General features: G+C 45.3%; 1 protein-coding gene across 1 annotated transcript in view; it reads right to left on the bottom strand.

Moving 5' to 3' along the window:
- CPXM2 (carboxypeptidase X, M14 family member 2) overlaps positions 1–18,470 on the bottom strand; it is a 145,231-nt gene that overhangs the window by 4,451 nt on the left and 122,310 nt on the right. The window contains exons 10-13 of the mRNA XM_023224345.2: positions 17,308–17,487; positions 11,839–12,136; positions 7,202–7,341; positions 4,636–4,735 (exon numbers count right to left, since the gene is read on the bottom strand). Coding sequence (XP_023080113.2) covers positions 4,636–4,735; positions 7,202–7,341; positions 11,839–12,136; positions 17,308–17,487 — 718 coding nt within the window. The remainder of the gene's footprint in view (positions 1–4,635; positions 4,736–7,201; positions 7,342–11,838; positions 12,137–17,307; positions 17,488–18,470) is intronic.

Below are 18,470 nucleotides of genomic sequence, written 5' to 3'. Positions count from 1 at the left end.
GAGGATTACAGGCATGAGCCACCACGCCAGTCCTAGAGTTTGTTTTTAATAATGAAAGCTATTCTTACTAATTTTCAAGAAATTTGTTCTGTCCTTGTGGCCCTGTCAGGTAAGCCCTCTAATTGTGAAGAGAAATAGACAAGCAGGTGGAGACAGTGTTCCTGTGAGCCTGAGGGTTCACCCCATTCAGATAAGGGCTCAGTGCTTAGAGCAAAACCCAACGCAGATCCTGTGGGCCCCTTCCACATCATTGCGCTCCACTGGTCCCAGCCGGCCTCTCTCCAGCCACACAAGGCTTCCTTTTGTTTCTTGATTCTTGACTCTGAGCCTTTGCAATTACTGTTCCCTCCACTGGAATGCTATTCTTTGCTCTTCTAAAGGCCAGCCTGTGTATGTCCCCTTAGGGAGGGACCCTTCTTTGGCTTTCCCATCTATCTGTAAATATCACTTGATTTATTTTTTTTCATGGCACTGATCACAGTGCGTAGTAAACTTTTAAATCTTCCTTTGGAATTATCTCTAGGTTTCCTTCACTAGAATGTGTACTTTTAGAGGCCATACTTGTTTTACTCACTGCAGTATTTCCAGCCTGGTGCACAGTAGGAGCTCAATAAGAAAGGTCAAAAGAATGAATACAACGATCAGGACTGTGTGCGGGTTCACACAGTCAGAATGAGGGGCGTTGGCCCTGTCATCTGAAAGCTTCTACTGCAGAGACACAGATCTGCCTGATGCCCTCATTGGCCTGGCAAGGCACGCTGTCCTCAGTTCTTGGCTATTTTCCCAATGTCTTCCTTGAGGCTCTCATTTTCTCTGCTTCTGTCTCTAGCCACTGGAAAAGTCTGGAGTCACAATATGAAAAGCAGGAGATGCAGCGTTGGGCTGCTGTCCCCATGAGTGCTCAGGTCTGTGCTCAGGGTGAACCTTCTAGGGAGTTGCAGTGGAAGTCAACACATAATGGGCATCCCAGGCATTCATGCGTGCCAAGCCTGTCCCACAGACTCTGGCCAAGCAATGGATGAAAGAAGTATGCAGACACAAGTATTTTGCCTGAGTTTGTGGCCAGGGGACTGCACAACTCAGCACCACTGACAAGAATGCAGCCCCCATAAACCAGAAATGTTTGTATTTATTTAGTACAGATTTAATGACAAAGGCTTGGAGCAAACACAATTAACATTGTCGACCCCCCGAATAGAAAGCAGTCCTGCAGACAAATGATCAAAGGTTGGTTTCTGGAGACATAAGTAAACAAATTCATCTAGATAAATTGCTTTACATTCGCTTGTTATCTACTCTGCCCTTCCGAAGTGTTTGCAAAACCTCCTGATCTTCTAAGAAGGTTTGTGTCTTTCCTTATAATTTCTCCTACCACCCTGACCAATCTCCTATACATGGGCAGAAGGGGCAACTCAGGTCTAAAGAATGTCCACACGAGCAGGTCAGGTCAGTACCCACCAAGTAAAGGACAGTCGTGTGGAACGGTGAGCCGGGTGTCTGTCCAACGCACTGATATGCATCTAACTCAAAGCATTCCTACCAGCTTCCCTCCCTGTGGAATTCCATTTAATACCTCTGTTTACTTTATTCAAAATCCATCCCAAAATAAAACTTGTCAGATCACATAAACCTCAGACAGAAATCAAGGCAAATTCAGAGCTTTTCTTGAGAACTGAAAGATTCTGAAACAGAATAAAGAGTCGTGTGTGAAGTATGGAGTTTATCTGTCATGATAATACACTGGGAAATTATTTATAGAGGGGAAAATCAAGGGAGGGAGTTGCATTTCCCATTAGCTCATCAAAACTGTCTCCTTGATTGCAGGGGCTTGAAACTCAGCACCCATTAGGCAAAGCATTCTATCTTGGCTTATGGGGCCCCAGGGTCTTTTTATCTCCCACTCAGTTCAAAACTCTTATGTTTTCTCACATTGCATACAAAGCACTAAATAGTCAAGGAATGTTCTAGGCTCTTCTAGAACTGTCATTTCAAAGGAGCTTCATTTGTAATGTTTAAAATACAAATCCTATGCAGAACCACATCACACAGCCTTTCATGCATAATGATCGCCAACACTCTGCGTGGTCTCTGGCACATTACAGCTATGCAATCTACATTTGCTGAATTAATTAAGGAATAGCGAATAAATATATGGAAAAAATGAACACCTATGAGGGGCTACTATGTACAAAATTCCATGGTATTCAGTGTGAAGCCTCATGGTTCATGGCTATAAGATCAGTGACAAATGGTATGAATGTTCAGAAAATATTATTAAGTGAAGAAATCAGTAACTAGATGGGAAAAATGCAATTTATGGCATTACACAGCTATCTACAATTTTGTGGCATTTTAGACACAGTTCACCCATTTGCATATTTGGTCTTTTATGCCAGGCCCACTGCTAGGGAGCCTGGCAATGAAGGGTAAAGGGTACGTGGGCCAGGCCTGAACCCCAGCCTCACCTCATCCTAATGTCCCAAAGTCTGCTTCCTGGCAGGTGGAATGGGATCTTTTGTTGGCACAACAGGATCATGGGAACAGTTTGCAGAGAAGGAGCCTCTCCTCCCTGATCAAGAAAAATAGCATGGAAATAAAGGAAGGAGCACCAGATTTGAAGTCTCTAGCGCTTGGCTGAAATCATAGCTCTGCCACTCACTGGGTAATCCTGGAACATCGTGGACTGTTCATCCGCCCATTCATCAACAAGTATTTATTGAGCATCCACTGCTCAGAAGTGGCCAGGCAGGGGGCTCGTAATACACTGAGGAACAAACCAACCAAACAGTCAAGGGCTCCTGACCTCGTGGGGGCGAAGAGGCAGAAACAAATAACGAGCAGAGTGCACACGAGCCTATTACGTGATGTGTTAGAAGGGAGATGTGCCACGGGGAAGGGACAAAGTCGGGGCAGGTAAGAGGGACCAACAGGGCAGCAGGGAGGTGTGCCATGCTCACAGTGGTCAGGGTTGGCTGCAGTGAGATGGCGCCATCTGAGCAAAGACCTGAAAGGCAGGAGGCAGGAACCCAGGGATCCCCCAGGGAAGAAGGTTCAGGGGGACAGAGGCGCCGCAGTGATGACCCCCTGTGTGGCTGTCAGTCCACGAGGAGCAGTGGGAAGTCAGATCATGGGACAGTCAGCCCTGTTTGCCTAGGACAGGGGTGGGGAGTGGGACACAGCATTTTCAGTTTTAAGTGGGGCATCCCAGGTCATGACAGCCCTGTGGCACAAAAGAAAAACCTGGACTTGTTAAGCACCTTTGTTTTCATATCACTTTCTAACCAGCAAAGAACAGGGCAGAGTCCTCTGGGACCCTGAGGGGCACGTGCAGGGCATCTTCCAGCCCACCTGGGAGTTAGAGACCTGAAGCCAAACTCCTCTAACCCCTTAACCATCAGTGGGTCACTGCCCTCCTTGAGCTTCTGTTTTTCACCTGAATGAGTGGGAACCAATGGCCTGTCTCCCTCAGAGGGATAAAGTGAAAACAACGGAGAGAAAGCATGTGTGAGCATTCTCTGAGAACAGATCGTGTGGGGAACAGCTCCTTATTCCTGCTGTTGCTGAGTGATCCAGGGGCAGCCTTCTGCTGTCCTGACGTGGTGTGGCCACTTCATAAGTGCATTTTAAAATGGGAGATTGTTTTGGCATTTTAGGAACTGGAAACCGAATTTGGTTTATAAAACCCTGGGTCTTACAATTTCTTTTCTTCCATAGAAAAGAGAGTTGGAATAAGATGTGAGCACTGCCTTTTAGAGATCATTCTCTGACCCTCAGATTATCCAAGTTCCTAGAATTTTCTACCCTGCATTCAAAAGGGAATCACGCGTGCTAACCCTGACTAGTTAACACCATCAGACACTCATCCCTTCCAGTGAGTGGGAGCTGGGTCTCCCTGATGCATCTCATCTAATGACAGCATCAAGAAAGATACAATTTATGTGAGGAATGATGCAGTTAAATGACAGAGTTAATACAAGAAAGCTATTCACAGAGTGGCATATAGGAGATGCCCACGTTTATTATTACTGTTATTCTTATCCTACCCTTCACATTACAGACACCTGAGTCTTCCTAAGACATCATGCTCAGTGATTTCCTGTGCTTTAATGGAAAAGTTGCATCCTCTCTGGAGGGGCATGTAAGGCCAGTCCTAACCCACCCTTCCAGCTGTTTTCTTGCTGCTGGTCCCTTCAAACTCCACTCCTCCACAAGTCGCCTAGTCTATGGCTTCTCCCTCTCCGGAGCAGCCTGGCTCCCTCCCTCCCTGGCCCCTCTGGGTTTAAGGACACAGGCCACACTCCACCTGGTCTGAGAGCTAAGATGCCTGCAGATGCAACACCTCCATAGAGACACAGCTGCTTCCTCAACTCCGTAAAAACTTCCACTGCACCTGGAGGTCAGCTGGCTGCTGCATGACCATCCTGTGGAAGGGACAGAGAGCAACCAGGAAGCACAGGTTGAAAACCTCCCTTTCAAGGGTCTCTTGAAAAGTGGGAAATTTAGAGGAAGGAGACTGTGATTCGGCTCTGAGTAAGACGTTTCCGGCAGTCATTTCATGATTGTAACCCAAGTAAAACACCTAAAAGAAAATGGGTATTTCTTACCAAGAGACAGTTGGTACACATTTGCAGTTACCTGTTCGGATGTCATGGTTAACGCCTTCTACGGAGATAATGGCATTTGGGATTCCTTTTCCATGTGAATCTCTCACCAAGCCTTTAATGCCACGATGAACCTGCTCAGCGAACATGAGACACAGGGTGAGGCCACCGACCAGATCTGGACACAACCGGTACAATGGAGGGGGCTGTCAACCCGCCATTGGCCGGTTCCCACCAAGAACTCACACAGCACCATGTCTTGCTCAGGGGCATGGAACCGAAAAGCAGGTTCATTGCTCGCTGCATTGTCAGGTTCAATTAACAAGGGCGAGGTCTTGGTGTAAGAAAAGTGAACTTATTTCTGAAGCTAGCGTTAGGGAACCATCCTGCTTTAAAATGTGCCACTTCTCCTTTGGAGCAAAAAGCTGATACTTTTATGAGGTGAGGGGGCTAGTGAGCAAGGGCAGGTGTCTTATCTAGACCCTGCTAGCCTGGTGTCTTATCTACCAGACAGTTGAGTTGGCACCTTCCTGGGCAGAAATAAGTTGTAAAAGTGGCCAGCGGGCATGCTTTCAGCATGCCCTCCAAGGCCAGCCCCTGGAGGTGGGTGTTCTGCCTTGGAGCACAGATGAGCTTGCCCTGCAGGGAATGTCTGCTGAGGGGGAAGTGACAGGTTATTTTGCATTTCAAAAAAGGCTAAGTGGGAAGCAGGGGAAAGGAGGAAAGAAAAAAGAAGAGAAAAACACCAATTAAATTATCTCTTAGAAAAACAGGAGTCCTCGGGTTATAGGCTTGCCTGGCTCTGTGTGGATTTGGAATGTAAACTTCTGCATTTCTTTTGGGTGCTTGCACCAGAAAGTCTTCCATTAAAATGCCCAGAGGCTTAAAAAATATTAGGATCCGAGACGGTTCACAGAAACACATTTACTAAAAACTGAAATTTAATTTTTATAGGCATATTTATTTTGACTTTTTGGGACTTGCTGACTTAAAAGTCAGAGGGAAAAGAAACAATTCAAAGAAACCTTCCTACAGATGACAACTCCAAGCATAGACCCTTCCAAAGACTTAATTGTGTCATGCGATGCACTTGAACCTTATGCCTCAGTTTCCCCACTTGTAGAACGATGTGCCAATCCAAGGTGACATTCCATCATTACCAATGACTTTTTGCATATTACGAGGACTAGGCATTTTATCCACAGGAGGCCTTTTGGCTAAATGGCATCATTACTTAGGACTGATTAGGTTGTTACAGTCAAGTCCTTCTCTTACAGGGATGCAAAAGAAAAAGAGCCTTCTCTTACAAAATTCCAGGCTGGGAACAGGAATTCCTTGGGTGAGGTTCCCCTTAGAAGGAAAAATGGACTCACACCCTTCTGTGCCAGGGAAGCTCACTGGGGGCTGAGTCTACCAAGACCATCATGGGACAGAGTCAGATGCTAAATCCTGGTGCCAACCTCTGCCCCCTGTGCAGAAGTGCAGCCAAAAGTGCCAGTCAAAGCCATTGGTTGAATGTGCCTTCTGACTGCTGAGCACAACCCATGGAAGGGGAACCTTGTGTCCAGCCTCAGGGTCTTACTTCCAAATGGATGGAGGTTAAGGTGGAGTCAGAATTAATACTTAGAAAAAGCAGGCGCCCTGAGGCTTGACATTTGTTTCTGTTTAATCCATTACTTTCCAGTTAGTCTGTTCCTTAGTGGGGCCTGGATACTGTTTGGTTAGTTGCAGAACTAGAACTGGCGAATTCACTAATGCTGCAAGATGGATGTGTCCTTGACAGCCTACGGCAGGGAGGTGTCCAAGGTTCTCAGTGGAGGTAGCAGCAGCCCCTCCCCAGCTGGGTAGCAGAGCCCAGCGGTACTTGTTAAAGCTGCTCCCAGGTCATTCACCCCTGCCACCTGCAACAGTGACTCTGAAGGCCTGGGAGGGTGTTAGGGACTCAATTGTGTCCCCACCCCACCCCAGCCCACAAATTCATATGTTGAAGCCCCAACCCCAGTATCTCAGAATGTGACTATTTAGAGATGGAGCCTTCAAAGAGGTAATTAAGTGAAAATGAGGCTGTTAAGGTGGCGTCCTTCTAAGAAGAGGAAATTTGGACTCATACACAGAGGCACATGCACAGAAGGATAACCACCATGTGAAGAGGTGGCAAGATGGCAGCCGAGGAGACAAGCCTCCGAGGACACCGACCCTGTGGGCAGCTTGGTCTTGGACTTCTGGCCTCCAGAGCTGCAAGTCTGCTTTGTAAGCCACCTGGTCTGTGGTGTTTTGTGATGGCAGCCAGAGCAGACTGAGACAACGGGCCTGGGCACGTTGGCTCAAACACATAGCACCTGTTCCCTGCAGAGCAGCATCAGAGAGCTCAGGAACCAGTCCCAATTGCTCCAGGCCAATGGGGACAATGACCATTGGTTTAGAGCTCTCTTCCCTGGGGCCTGCTCAAGTGTCAACATAGAGTTGCTCCTCAAAGCACTAAGATGGCCCAGTATGACGGCCAAGGTCTGAAGCTCTAATTCCATCCCATACTTTCAGCCACCTGGCAGCCTCATCCCCCAGCTAGTCCCCCTCATCCCAGCCACATGCCCTCAATATACCTGCTCCATGAACACGATCAGAGATTCCCGGTTATTCTCCCACTCTTCGGGCAGTTGACTCTCATGTGGGTATTTATCACAGCCGACGTAGATGGACAGTTCGAAGCAGTTTGTATGAAGGTAGCTGAAATCGTTCAGACCTGCCAAGCCAACGGGACAACAGTGTAACTGAACAATACTCAACATGGCACTGGGGAATGGGACACAGCGGGAAGCAGAAATGTTTAAGAACATTTGGAAGGCCTTGTTTAACAGGGAAGTATCAAGTATCTGCTACAGACAAAAATTTGCATTAAAGCAAATGTGTGTGAGTTAGAGAGAGTCTGGAGAGAAGATGCAGCCGGAATGGTTTGTGGTGAGGACGGACGCATGGAAGTGTGGCTTTGACAAAAAAGCCAAAAGAACTGAAATAATGCTATTTAGATAAAATACTTTATTAAAGTAAAAAAGTTTAAAGCTCCATTTTTAGAGCAAAGCTGTCATTCATGAACACTACAGGTTTTAAGTGTTTGATTAAGTTTCTCTCTACAGTTATGCTGTCTCAGCTATAGCTCTATGACAGTCTTCTATTTTGATTCCAAAAATTGTGATCCTTACCACTGTTTGCCGAGTGCCTCCTATAAGCCAGGATCTGTCCTAAGCACTCTGCAGCCATTAGGTGACTTAATTTTCATCCCAAACCCAGCAGAGGTAGGCAACACAGCATAATTTTGCAAATAGGAAAACTGAGGTTGAGAAGGGAAAGAATCGTACCCAGGACCATGTATGTGTCTGGAAAGGGTCAGCGTCAGGGTTTGGGCCCAGGTCTGCATGCCCTTGCCTACGGCTCCGAATAGAGCATCACTGCTTGGGGACTTGTAGGCAAACCCACTCCCTCAGTACACCTGAAAGCAGACAAGCCTTCTGCCTCCTGGCGTGACGACAGCAGGACAGGAAGCCCCAGCCTGATGTGTAGTGGGTGTCTGGACTCACTTCCTAGGGCTGCTGTTACAATGTAAATTACCACCAAATGGTTGGCTTAAAGCAACAGAAATTTATTCTCTCACAGTCTCAGAGGCCAGAAGTCTGAAACCAAGGTGTCTGTGGTCCCTCCAAAGCCTCTGGGAGGGGGAGCCTCCTCTAGGGGAGGAGCCTTCCTTGCCTCTTGCAGCTTCTGGGGGCCCCCGGCCTTCTTTGTCTTGAGGCCACGTCACTAAGCTCTCTGCCTCTGTCTTCACGTGGGCTTCTCCTCTTCTTCTGTCTTGCTTCCAGGTAACACAGGGTGACCCCATCTGGAGACCCTGAATATAATGATACCTGCCAAGACTTGTTTTCCAAATAAGCTAACATTCCCAGGTGTGGGGTTTTGGAAAGCAGACATTATCTTCTGGGGAGGCCTCCACTCCACCCACTCTACTAGCCAACATTTGTGAAATACATAGATGAGCGTTTGATGGCTTGAAGTGCCAGTGGCTTCCTTCCCAACATTTCTGTTTTCGAACAGGATGATGATTAGCAAGCTGTGCTCTGACTGACTCACCCAGTAGAAGGCCCCTCTGACCACCCTCCCTGGGCTCTAGGGTCGGGGTCACAGAAAGCGGGAGTGCTGTGTGCCTTGGACAAATTTTCTTCATTCTCACTCAGTGCACCAGAAGGAACCCTCTCCTGCAATGCTCAGTATCAAAGCCGTGGCTTTGGGGTGTCAAGAGCAACTCTATCAATCTGCTGCCGGGTCACTGAAGTCAGAGGCAAAATGGCGTTAAGTATACGGCCGCTCTACCCAATGCCAGATTCGAACCATTCACATGTCATCAGCAATGGGCCTCTGATTAAGCCTGTGATGAAACACTGAGCGTGTTTGCAGTGAGAGCAGTGGAATAAAAAGGGTGGGACAGAGCCAAGTCAATGGAAAATCCTTCACGTGGGCCCCCGTCTCATTGAAGGAGACTGGTCAAAATTCCTTCGGTCAAACCCGCAGTGTGGAATTACAGACAGTGCAAGGAAGCCAGGGCACAACAAGCCACCAGTGAGCACAGGTGTCAGCTTTCCAGGAGGGCTGAACACCTGTCTGCAGAGAAAACGATTGTCACTTCCACCCTTCCAGTCCTCGTTAGCACCGAAATAAATGGGATATTTAAACGTTCTGGAGTGAGCCTGCCATTTTGCAATATGTGTCTTCAGAGCACAGGAAGTTTTAGAAGAACTGGCAAAATGAGAAACCAGAGGGAAGTGGAGAAGCCTGGGCCATGCTGTCTTGCTGCTGCCCGCCAGCCTTCCAGAGTGTATCACCTTGCTGAGAACACATGGCCAGAGACGGGCTTCGAAAGCAAAATGCTGCTTCCTGTCTGAAGTGTGTGAACAAGGGGCCATGGTGTGCCCCAGATAGTTCTTCACAAGCCTTCGGTCCTAGCTGGGGTGGTGAGATATTCCTTTGTGTTCTCTCCCTAACTGGCATCCTTCTCTCGTCACCAGCTTCAGCAGGGAAGGCACAGCCACATTCCTTACAGCTCTGTGCATCTGATGAGACCACAACACCTTCCTTCACTGTGGAGGAGAAGGTGCAGGGTTGCAGGAACAGAGAGGCTCAAAGGAGTCTGGAGTGAAAGCACACATACTCCAAACAATGTACATTTCAAAATGTATTGACCCTTGCTCTCGACTGGGCCACTCCCCATTAACTAGAGCCTGGCAGGGCACAGCTAATGAGTGAGAAAAAAAATGGAACAAAAAGGTGGAGAGGAGAGGGAGGGGGAGGAAAGGAAATTACAAGTCACATTTCATTAATCTACAAAGCAATGAATCTGCAGACTTCATCACACTGTCAGGAAGATGAATGATTAAAAAGGCTCAAGCTACCACATGGCTTCTGCTGCAAAGTCCCAGAAATAATGGAAAATATAATTGATAGAAAAAAAATCAAACACTACCTATGTGATTGTGTGACAGCCAACTTCGCAAAATGTTACGAGTGACCAACGCTGGGGAATCCAGGTGTGCCCATGCCCAATTTGGTCACAGCAGCCATAAAAAATAAACAGGTATTTTACTTAAAGCTTTTTGTAGGTGGGTTTTTAGGGCTAAAAACTTGAAAAGCAAGAATGCTTTTTGCCATTAGGAATTTTTCTCTATTAGATAGAGATTTGCATTTTTTAAAATTTTATTTTATACAAGGTAAAACCATGATGGATTTAGGTAAAATGCCTCCACTTGGTCTGTAAAAGGCAAAAACGTCAAGCTTTCTGTACATGTTTTAAAATGCCCAGGGAAACAAGTATTTCTACTTTGTTTTTCTTTTCCCAAAGGTGGGAACATACTTGAAAAGTAGGTGAAGGCTGAGTTTCTAACAAAGTCAAACAATATTAACGCTTATCAGTACAGTGAAACCGACAATAAGGATGTGCTCATATGAGGTTTCACAGCAGCGTGTTACTGCACAGGGGAGTCCGCAGGGGACGGGAACTTATCGCGACTGTTTCTGTGAGCCACACATCAAGCACATTCACATCTTCCACCTGCGTAATCCTCACAGCTTCCTGGAGGGAGCTGGTATTACTACCACCGTCCTCTTCATCATGACCATTTTTACAAATGAAAAAGTGCAAGGGTTCAGAGAAGTTAAGTAACTGGCCCTGCATCACACAGCAACTAAGTAACAGAATGGGATTTGAACCCCCAGTCTGACGTGAAAATATTTTGCAAATTCATCATTGGCTTCAGCAACCCTCACAAAGCGAAGGAAGGAAGCAAGAAGCGTTATGCCCGGGGTCCTGCAGTCAATGCAGAGGGACTTTGGAAATGGGACATCCTCATCCCTCCTGGTTTAGGGAACAGCCCTGAGGCAGGAAACCAAGTGCTTGTCCTGACGTGTGGACCGCGGGGCCTTCTGGCTGCTGCGAGGGAATTTCTGAAGTCTCTCCTGGGAGCCTCTACAGTCCTGAGTGGATGCCAGGAGCAATACTTTGTATTCTCCATGCAGCACACAGTCAGTGTTGACCGCAGGCTGTGGGTATGAGTGTGGCGGGCCAGCCCGCTGGCCGCTGGAGGACAGCAGGTATGAATGGAACCGTCTTCACCACAGGTTCAGTCTGCAGCTCAGAGTCCCTTCACAGCTGAGCTTGGGATGGATGCCTGGCCCCCTCTGTGGGTTTACAGCACAGGACATCACCCAAGAACAGAAGAGCTCGTACAAATAAGAAAAAAAACTCAGGCTCCAGCGCCAGCACCAGCGTGCTCTCCACCCCTTCACTAGGTTGGGTTTTTTTTTTTTTTTTTTTTTTGTCTTTGTTTTTGTTTTGTGCACTATTGCCATTAACTCCAATTTTACCCGTCTCTGACCCTGTCAAATCTGAATAGCTTGGAGGCTAAGCACAGGCCACGGAGTCAGAGACCCCAGCCCTGTGCCTTTCTTACTTGAGCAGATCCCTTTGGGTCTCCAGCCCCTGTTAACTCCTTGGTGCACTGGAAAGTGAGACTGGGGCCAGGATGGAAGGACAGCCTGAGTGCTGTGCTTAGGAAAGTGCTGGCAGGTCCTAAGTGCTCCACCGTGGCAGCCACCACTTAGTGACAACGGGACAGTAGTGATACCGGGAGGGCCAGGAGGAGACCCCTGCAGCGTCCCCCTGCGCCTGCAGCCCACTGTCCCCCAGAGGGAGGCTTACTTCCAGCAACGGTGTGCCAGGAGGCCCCATTGACAGTGCCCTCCTCCTTCTGGAACTCCTCCGTGTGGCACACCCTCCTCCGGGCGTCCGTCATGAGGCGGTGCGTGGAGGCATAGGAGTAGGCCAGCCAGCGGAACACGTGGTCGTCGGGAGTGGGGGTGTGTTCCTGCGTCTTCCAGGGGGACCGCACCAGATCGTAGGGGTACGCCACCACCAGCTCGCCGCCCTGCAGGTTGCCGCCCAGCACAAAAGGGATTTTTTCCATCCAGGCTATAACTGCTCTGGTCTCGGCAGCCACCTGTGAACATCCCAAATGGACAAGTAAAATGAGCAGGAAGCCGCTTTCTCTCTCCAGCTGTCAAACAGGGACGTAGTCAAAAAAGCAGTGCTTTTATGGAATAATCTTAGTGAAGTTTAGAATTTCAAAATCAATTCTGGAAAAATGTGAAAGAGACTTAGAAAGACTCATAAACCAATCAAATGAATGGGTTTTGTTTGGATCTTGATTTAAACAACCTTGGCGAGGGGGGAATAACAGGGGAAATGTGAGCACTGACCAGATATTTGACAATATTAAGGAATACTTTATTTTGATATAATAATGGTAACTCCTTATGGTTGTAAAAAGAGTGCCTTTATTTTTTAGAGATATCTACTGAAATCTTTACAAAGGAAAGGCTATGATGCCTGGGTTTAGTTTCAGTAACCTGGGGGAGGAGGAGAAAGTGAGTGAAGATGTGGACGTAACAGGAATTGGTAAGTGTCAGAGCTGAGACGGGTCCATGGCGATCCTGGGCAGCTTCCTCCCTAATTCCATATGTTTGACATCATTTAACAATAACATTTAAGAAAAAAAGAAAACCATGTTAAAAGCTAAAATTTGAAAGTTTGATACGGTCAAACATTGATCACTGAAACAAGTATTTATCATAAATTGCTAATCTCTGTGAAGATAATCTCAGTCAGATCAAATTGACAATGACAACAGACATTGGAAATCATTTCACCATGATGTATAGAAAACTGAGTAAGGGATGAGATGGACTTGGGATTCATGAAGTTTTGTTGTTTTTGTTTAAACACTTCAGGGGCCCTGGATTGGACCAATGAGAGAGCTTAGTTCATTACACAGTATCACTGTTGGTCTGTGCTTGGTCCCCCTCTGGTTTTATTTATTTATTTATTTGAGACAGTCTTGCTCTGTTGCCAGGCTGGAGTGCAGTGGCGCGACCTCGGCTCACTGCAACCTCCGCCTCCCGGGTTCAAGCGATTCCCCTGCCTCAGCCTCCTGACTAGCTGGGACTACAGGCGCCCACTACCATGCCTGGCTAATATTTTATATTTCAGTAGAGATAGGTTTTCACCATGTTGGCCAGGATGGTCTCGATCTCTTGACCTCGTGATCTGCCCGCCTCAGCCTCCCAAAGTGCTGGGATTCCCTTCTGTTATTTATTTCAACATGGAAAACACCTGTGAACCCACCATCCAACCGCAGACCTCACCAACAATTTCTGTTCTGTGTGCCTACACCAGCCTACCTATCCACCCTCCTGCCTCCCACTCAGAGGCACCCACTGTATCCTAAGTGATGTGATTCTCATTCTCTCTCTTTTGTTTTATCCCATATGTGTATACCTGAAAATATACCGTTTGGTTTTACTTGCTTTTGATCTAAAAAAAAAAAAAAAAAAAAAAGGCAGGGGCAGAGGGGCGCAACGATACTGCTGGCTGCCTTCTGCAATTTCTTTTTCCTCCCACTCAATTTTGTGTTTCCCAGATTCATCCTGTTGTTGAATAAAGCTATTTTCAGGCTTTTTTTTCACTTCAATATGGAGATCCCATTTAATGCATTAATACCTATTCTTAGATGATGGGCGTTGGTAATTTTCAATCTTTTGCTATAATGAAGAGTGTTGCTTTGAACTTTCTTTTACTGTCTTCTGGTACATATGTGTTGGAATTTATCTTGCACATATCGCCAGAAGTGAAATTACAGAGGCATAGGATATAAAAATATTCTACTTTACAAGGTAATCAAATTATTTTCCAAAATCATTATGCCAGTGTATACTCATTCACAGTCTATACTCATCCACAGTGTATACTCACCCACAATGTACAAGAAATCTGTCCCGTATTCCCTCCCACACTGGGGGGAATTTTACTTTTGCCAAACAATGGACATATAATGTTCTCTCATCTGCATGTCCTTAGTACTAGTGAGGTAGAACATCTTGTCATTTTTATTAATTCTGTTTCCTCCTCTCTTACCTTTTGTCCATTTTTCTACTGAATTGTTCATATTTTTATTATTTGTTATTCTTCAGCTTTTAAATTTTCAACATTCTCAGTTATATAATTTATAAATAACTCCTCCCAATTTTTAGCTTGTCACAGTTTTTCAAATCTTTTGAGGAACAGGCTTTCTTACCTCCATGTAGTCGAATTTACTAATCTTTTATGATTAATGCCATTTGTATCTCACCTAAAATAGCCTTCCTCACACTAAAAGCTATATTCAAAATTTGATGAGATATTATTGTGAATAATTGTTAAATTTGATCAAACACACCTTTCTATAGACAAATCACTTCATATTATTTCTTTGTTTTCTATCATTTCATTCATTTTTGCCCTTGCTTTTTATTTATTAATTTTATTTTATTTATTTTTTTTTTTTTGAGACAGGGTCTCACTCTGTTGCCCAGGGTGGAGTGCAGTGGCATAATCTCAGCTCACTGCAACCTCCACCTCCCAGGTTCAAGCGATCCTCCTACCTCAGCCTCCCAAGTAGTTGGGACCACAGTTGTGCACCACCACGCCTGGCTAATTTTTGTATTTTTAGTAGAGACAGGGTTTCACCATGTTGGCCAGGTTAGTCTTGACCTCCTGACCTCAAGTGATCTGCCCGTCTCAGCCTCCCAATGCCCTTGTTTTTAAATTAATCTCTCTTTGAGTTTCTTCTGTTACTTATTTATGTATTTATTTGCTAACTTCTTACGTTAGTTAACTTTCAGCCTTCTTTTGCAATATAATAACTTAAAGTTATAAATTTTCCTACAGTACTATTCTTTGCTGTAATGCACAAATTTTCATATGTAATCTTTTCATTATTATTCAGTTCTAATTATTTATTAGTTGTCAGTCTTTTTTTCTTTGACTTATTCTTTAGAAGTTTTTTATTTTCTAAATACATGATGAGGTTTTCATTAATCTTATTAGAGTCTTCTAGTTTAACTGTATGGTGGTGAGACCAAGGTCTGTCTAACACCTATTCTCTGAAATTTGTTGAGATTTCCCTTATAAGCCCAGTTTATCATCAATTTTTTTAAATGTTACAGGATTACTGAGAAGAATATTCTCTAATCATTGGTTACAGAATTTTTTTGTTGTTGTTTTTTGTTTTTTTTTTTTGAGAGGGAGTCTCGCTCTGTCACTCAGGCTTAAGTGCAGTGGCGCAATCTAGGCTCACTGCAAACTCCGCCTCCCGGGTTCATGCCATTCTCCTGCCTCAGCCTCCCAACTACTGGGACTACAGGCGCCCACCACCACGCCCGGCTAATTTTTTGTATTTTTAGTAGAGAAGGGGTTTCACCATGTTAGCCAGGATGGTCTCGATCTCCCGACCTCGTGATCCGCCGGCTTCGGCCTCCGAAAGTGCTGGGATTACCGGCGTGAGCCATCGTGCCCGGCCATCATTGGTTATGGAATTCCTACACGTCCCTTATGTCAAGCCTGTTAGCCTTGTTACTCAAATCTTTATCTTTGTTGATTTCTTATCTATCTAGTGTATCCACAATTGAGAAAACTATTGGTGATGATAGAATTGTGTAATTCTCCTTGTAGTTCTAGACAACAAGGTCAAATAACTAAATTCTAGTCTAAAAGCAAAGACGGAACATCCAGAGACTCTGCACAATTGTGCTAAAAGGATTACTTAGCTCTTATAGCCTAGTGGCTAAGAAAGCCGGCAACCAAATTCCAATTTTGGTCTAAGTGTTCCCAAAGTATAACATAGCTTGAACTCTCAACTTTGCCCGGTGTCATTAGGATGTTAGGTGGAAAAACAAACAAATGAGCAAAAAACAACTAAAACAGGTTATGTGGGAAACATAAGAGCAGATTTAGAAGACAGAGGACTCAGGGGCCTCCCTAGTCTCCTGCCCACATCAGCACCCTTGGGCATCCTAACTGAACCAAGTGGCATTGCTGCTGTCTGTCTTCATCACCCTACTGCTCACTTCCTGAGGGCCTGGATGACCCTGGGCTGTCAGTCACTAAAGGAGCCCACCCTGCTCCTCCTCCTCCAGTAAGTGGCACCCACATGTGCTGTGCTGGGGGCTGGAACGCCCAGGGAGAGCTGCTGTCCTCTCTCCAGCTCCCTTTAATCCACAGTAGGAGAAGTCCAATCTTCTTTTGTTGTTGTTTGTTTGTTTTGAGCTTGCAATCTGCTTGTCTAAAACATAGCATTTCCCGGCCTTCCTTGCAGTGGCTGATACCATGTGCAACTGAATTCTGGCCAGTGAGAGTTAAGCAGAAGCATTATGTAGAACTGCTTATAGGAAATTGAATTATCTGAGAGAAGAACTTTTTCTTTTCCCCAAACCCTTTCTCTCCTGTTCCTTCAGACACATGACAGTTGGAGCACCAGCTGCCACCCTGGATTATGACCTTGAAGATGAGTGCCACATGCTGCCATGGCAGAGACAGAGACAGAGATGAATCCTGGGTTCCTCATGATTACCAGGCTTCTACTTGTCTGGCCCTTGGCTGGCTTCCAGGGTACTTTTACGTGAAGAAAGAAACAAACTTTTACCTTGTTAAGGCACTATTTTGATTTTTCTGTGGCTGCAGCTGAACCCAACACTAACTTACATATCAATAAAGGTAGAACTCTTGAAGAATGTTTACGATCGAAGAATCAGAGTAAGGAGCTCAACTATGATGCCCAGGAAAGACAATAAGAGGTATGGGAGAATTATTTCTTCTACAACATACTCTTTGTAAAACAAGACCTAAGAAATCTGGGGAAATATTTCTCATCTAATTTCATTTTTCTTTCCAAAGAAACACCACATGTAGTAAACCCAAGGGGATGTACTAAAATAAAAATAACATATATTAAGCAATCAGTAAGGGCTAAGGATAATTTCTTAGTAATATAACCGACAGTGAGAAAGATATTAAAGGTAGTAACAAACATGTGCAATTCAGGGGAGGTTGTTTTGGTTCTGAAGCTCCATGTGCTTGTTAAGAAATATAATTAAATGATTTCTCCTCTATGAAGAATCTCCCCAAATATCCACCTAAAAGGTAGTTATTATCTAGCACACTTATCTGCTTTTGGAGAAAACATGAAAGAAAAAAAATGGTTTTGTCTCTTTCTTAAATGTCCTATCCTCTGCAAATACCAATGGGGGTTAAGCCTGGCCTTTTGCTGCTTTACAGATGAGGGGTATTTTGACTCACCGTGGCATTTTCCGACAGAAACCACTCAGGGATTGCAATATAGTGATTGGGAACTTTCCTGGGGACGTTCTGTCGATCCTCTGCCTCCCAGAGCAGCGTGTTTAAATCAGGAAAGTTGTTGTTGATGTCAATTCCATCGTGGGTCCAGCGTCCCAGGGACCAGCCTCCCAGCTCCGAGCCCTGGAGACAAGTGAGAGTGTGAAGAATGCAGAGGCTGCAGGACAACGGGGACCCTCTACCATACAAGATGCATCCATCTCCACTTCCCCTTGGGGAGTGTCTCTAAGCCTCTGGATGCCCTTTGACCCAAAGATGGCATCTAAAGGAGAATATTGAAAAACTTCCTATTAATATCTGGTGGGTGGTAGATAGTTCAGTCAAATTACTCCAAAGAGGGAATTCAGAGAACCACCCCTGCCACATGGAAGTGCTTAAAAAGCATTAGGTTCCTTCTTCCACCCCTACCTTCCTCTCTTCCATACTGGCCAGGTGAACCTCTGAGTAGCAATGAACTCATCATTGCAGTATCACTGGCCACCATAGTAATGCATTCTCCCTGCCTGCCCATGATTCTGGCTCACTATTTAGCAATGCAAATTCCTAACTGACTATATCTGCACCAATAAATGTGACCACATTTCTATACTGTAAAGCTTGTATTTGATAGGTACCATTGTTTTAATATAATTTTCCATTTTATTCCCAGGTATTGTGATATATCACTGTCAATACACAACACAACATAATACTAACTATACTCTATGTTCTCTTTATACATAATTCTGTACATGTGCATATTCTATGCACACCTATAACCTAAATATGTTCTATATCATAATTGGAACATAAAATGTAAAGAATATATCAGAATAATAAAACAACTTCCTCAGAAGACTGATGAGAAGATTAAAGGCAATAATCAAGGCTAACACATGCCATGATTAAGTGCTTAGCCAACATAAAGTAGTACTACTGGATTCCATTATCGTTATGTACATAGCAATACTGCTGTTCATCTTCACTTCCTCCAGTTTGTCGGCACGTCCACCTCTCAAGGCCACCGTCATTCTCAGTGCCTGCTTTGCACCTTTCATAAACCTTGTGGGCTTCCCCGCCTCAGCAGAGACACTCAAAAATAAAACTTGTGTGACCAGGCACGGTGG

Source organism: Piliocolobus tephrosceles, chromosome 9, assembly GCF_002776525.5.
Source record: "Piliocolobus tephrosceles isolate RC106 chromosome 9, ASM277652v3, whole genome shotgun sequence".
NCBI lineage: Eukaryota > Metazoa > Chordata > Mammalia > Primates > Cercopithecidae > Piliocolobus > Piliocolobus tephrosceles.
The sequence above is the reverse complement of the archived record's forward strand: the minus strand, read 5'-3'. Positions and strand labels throughout refer to the sequence as shown.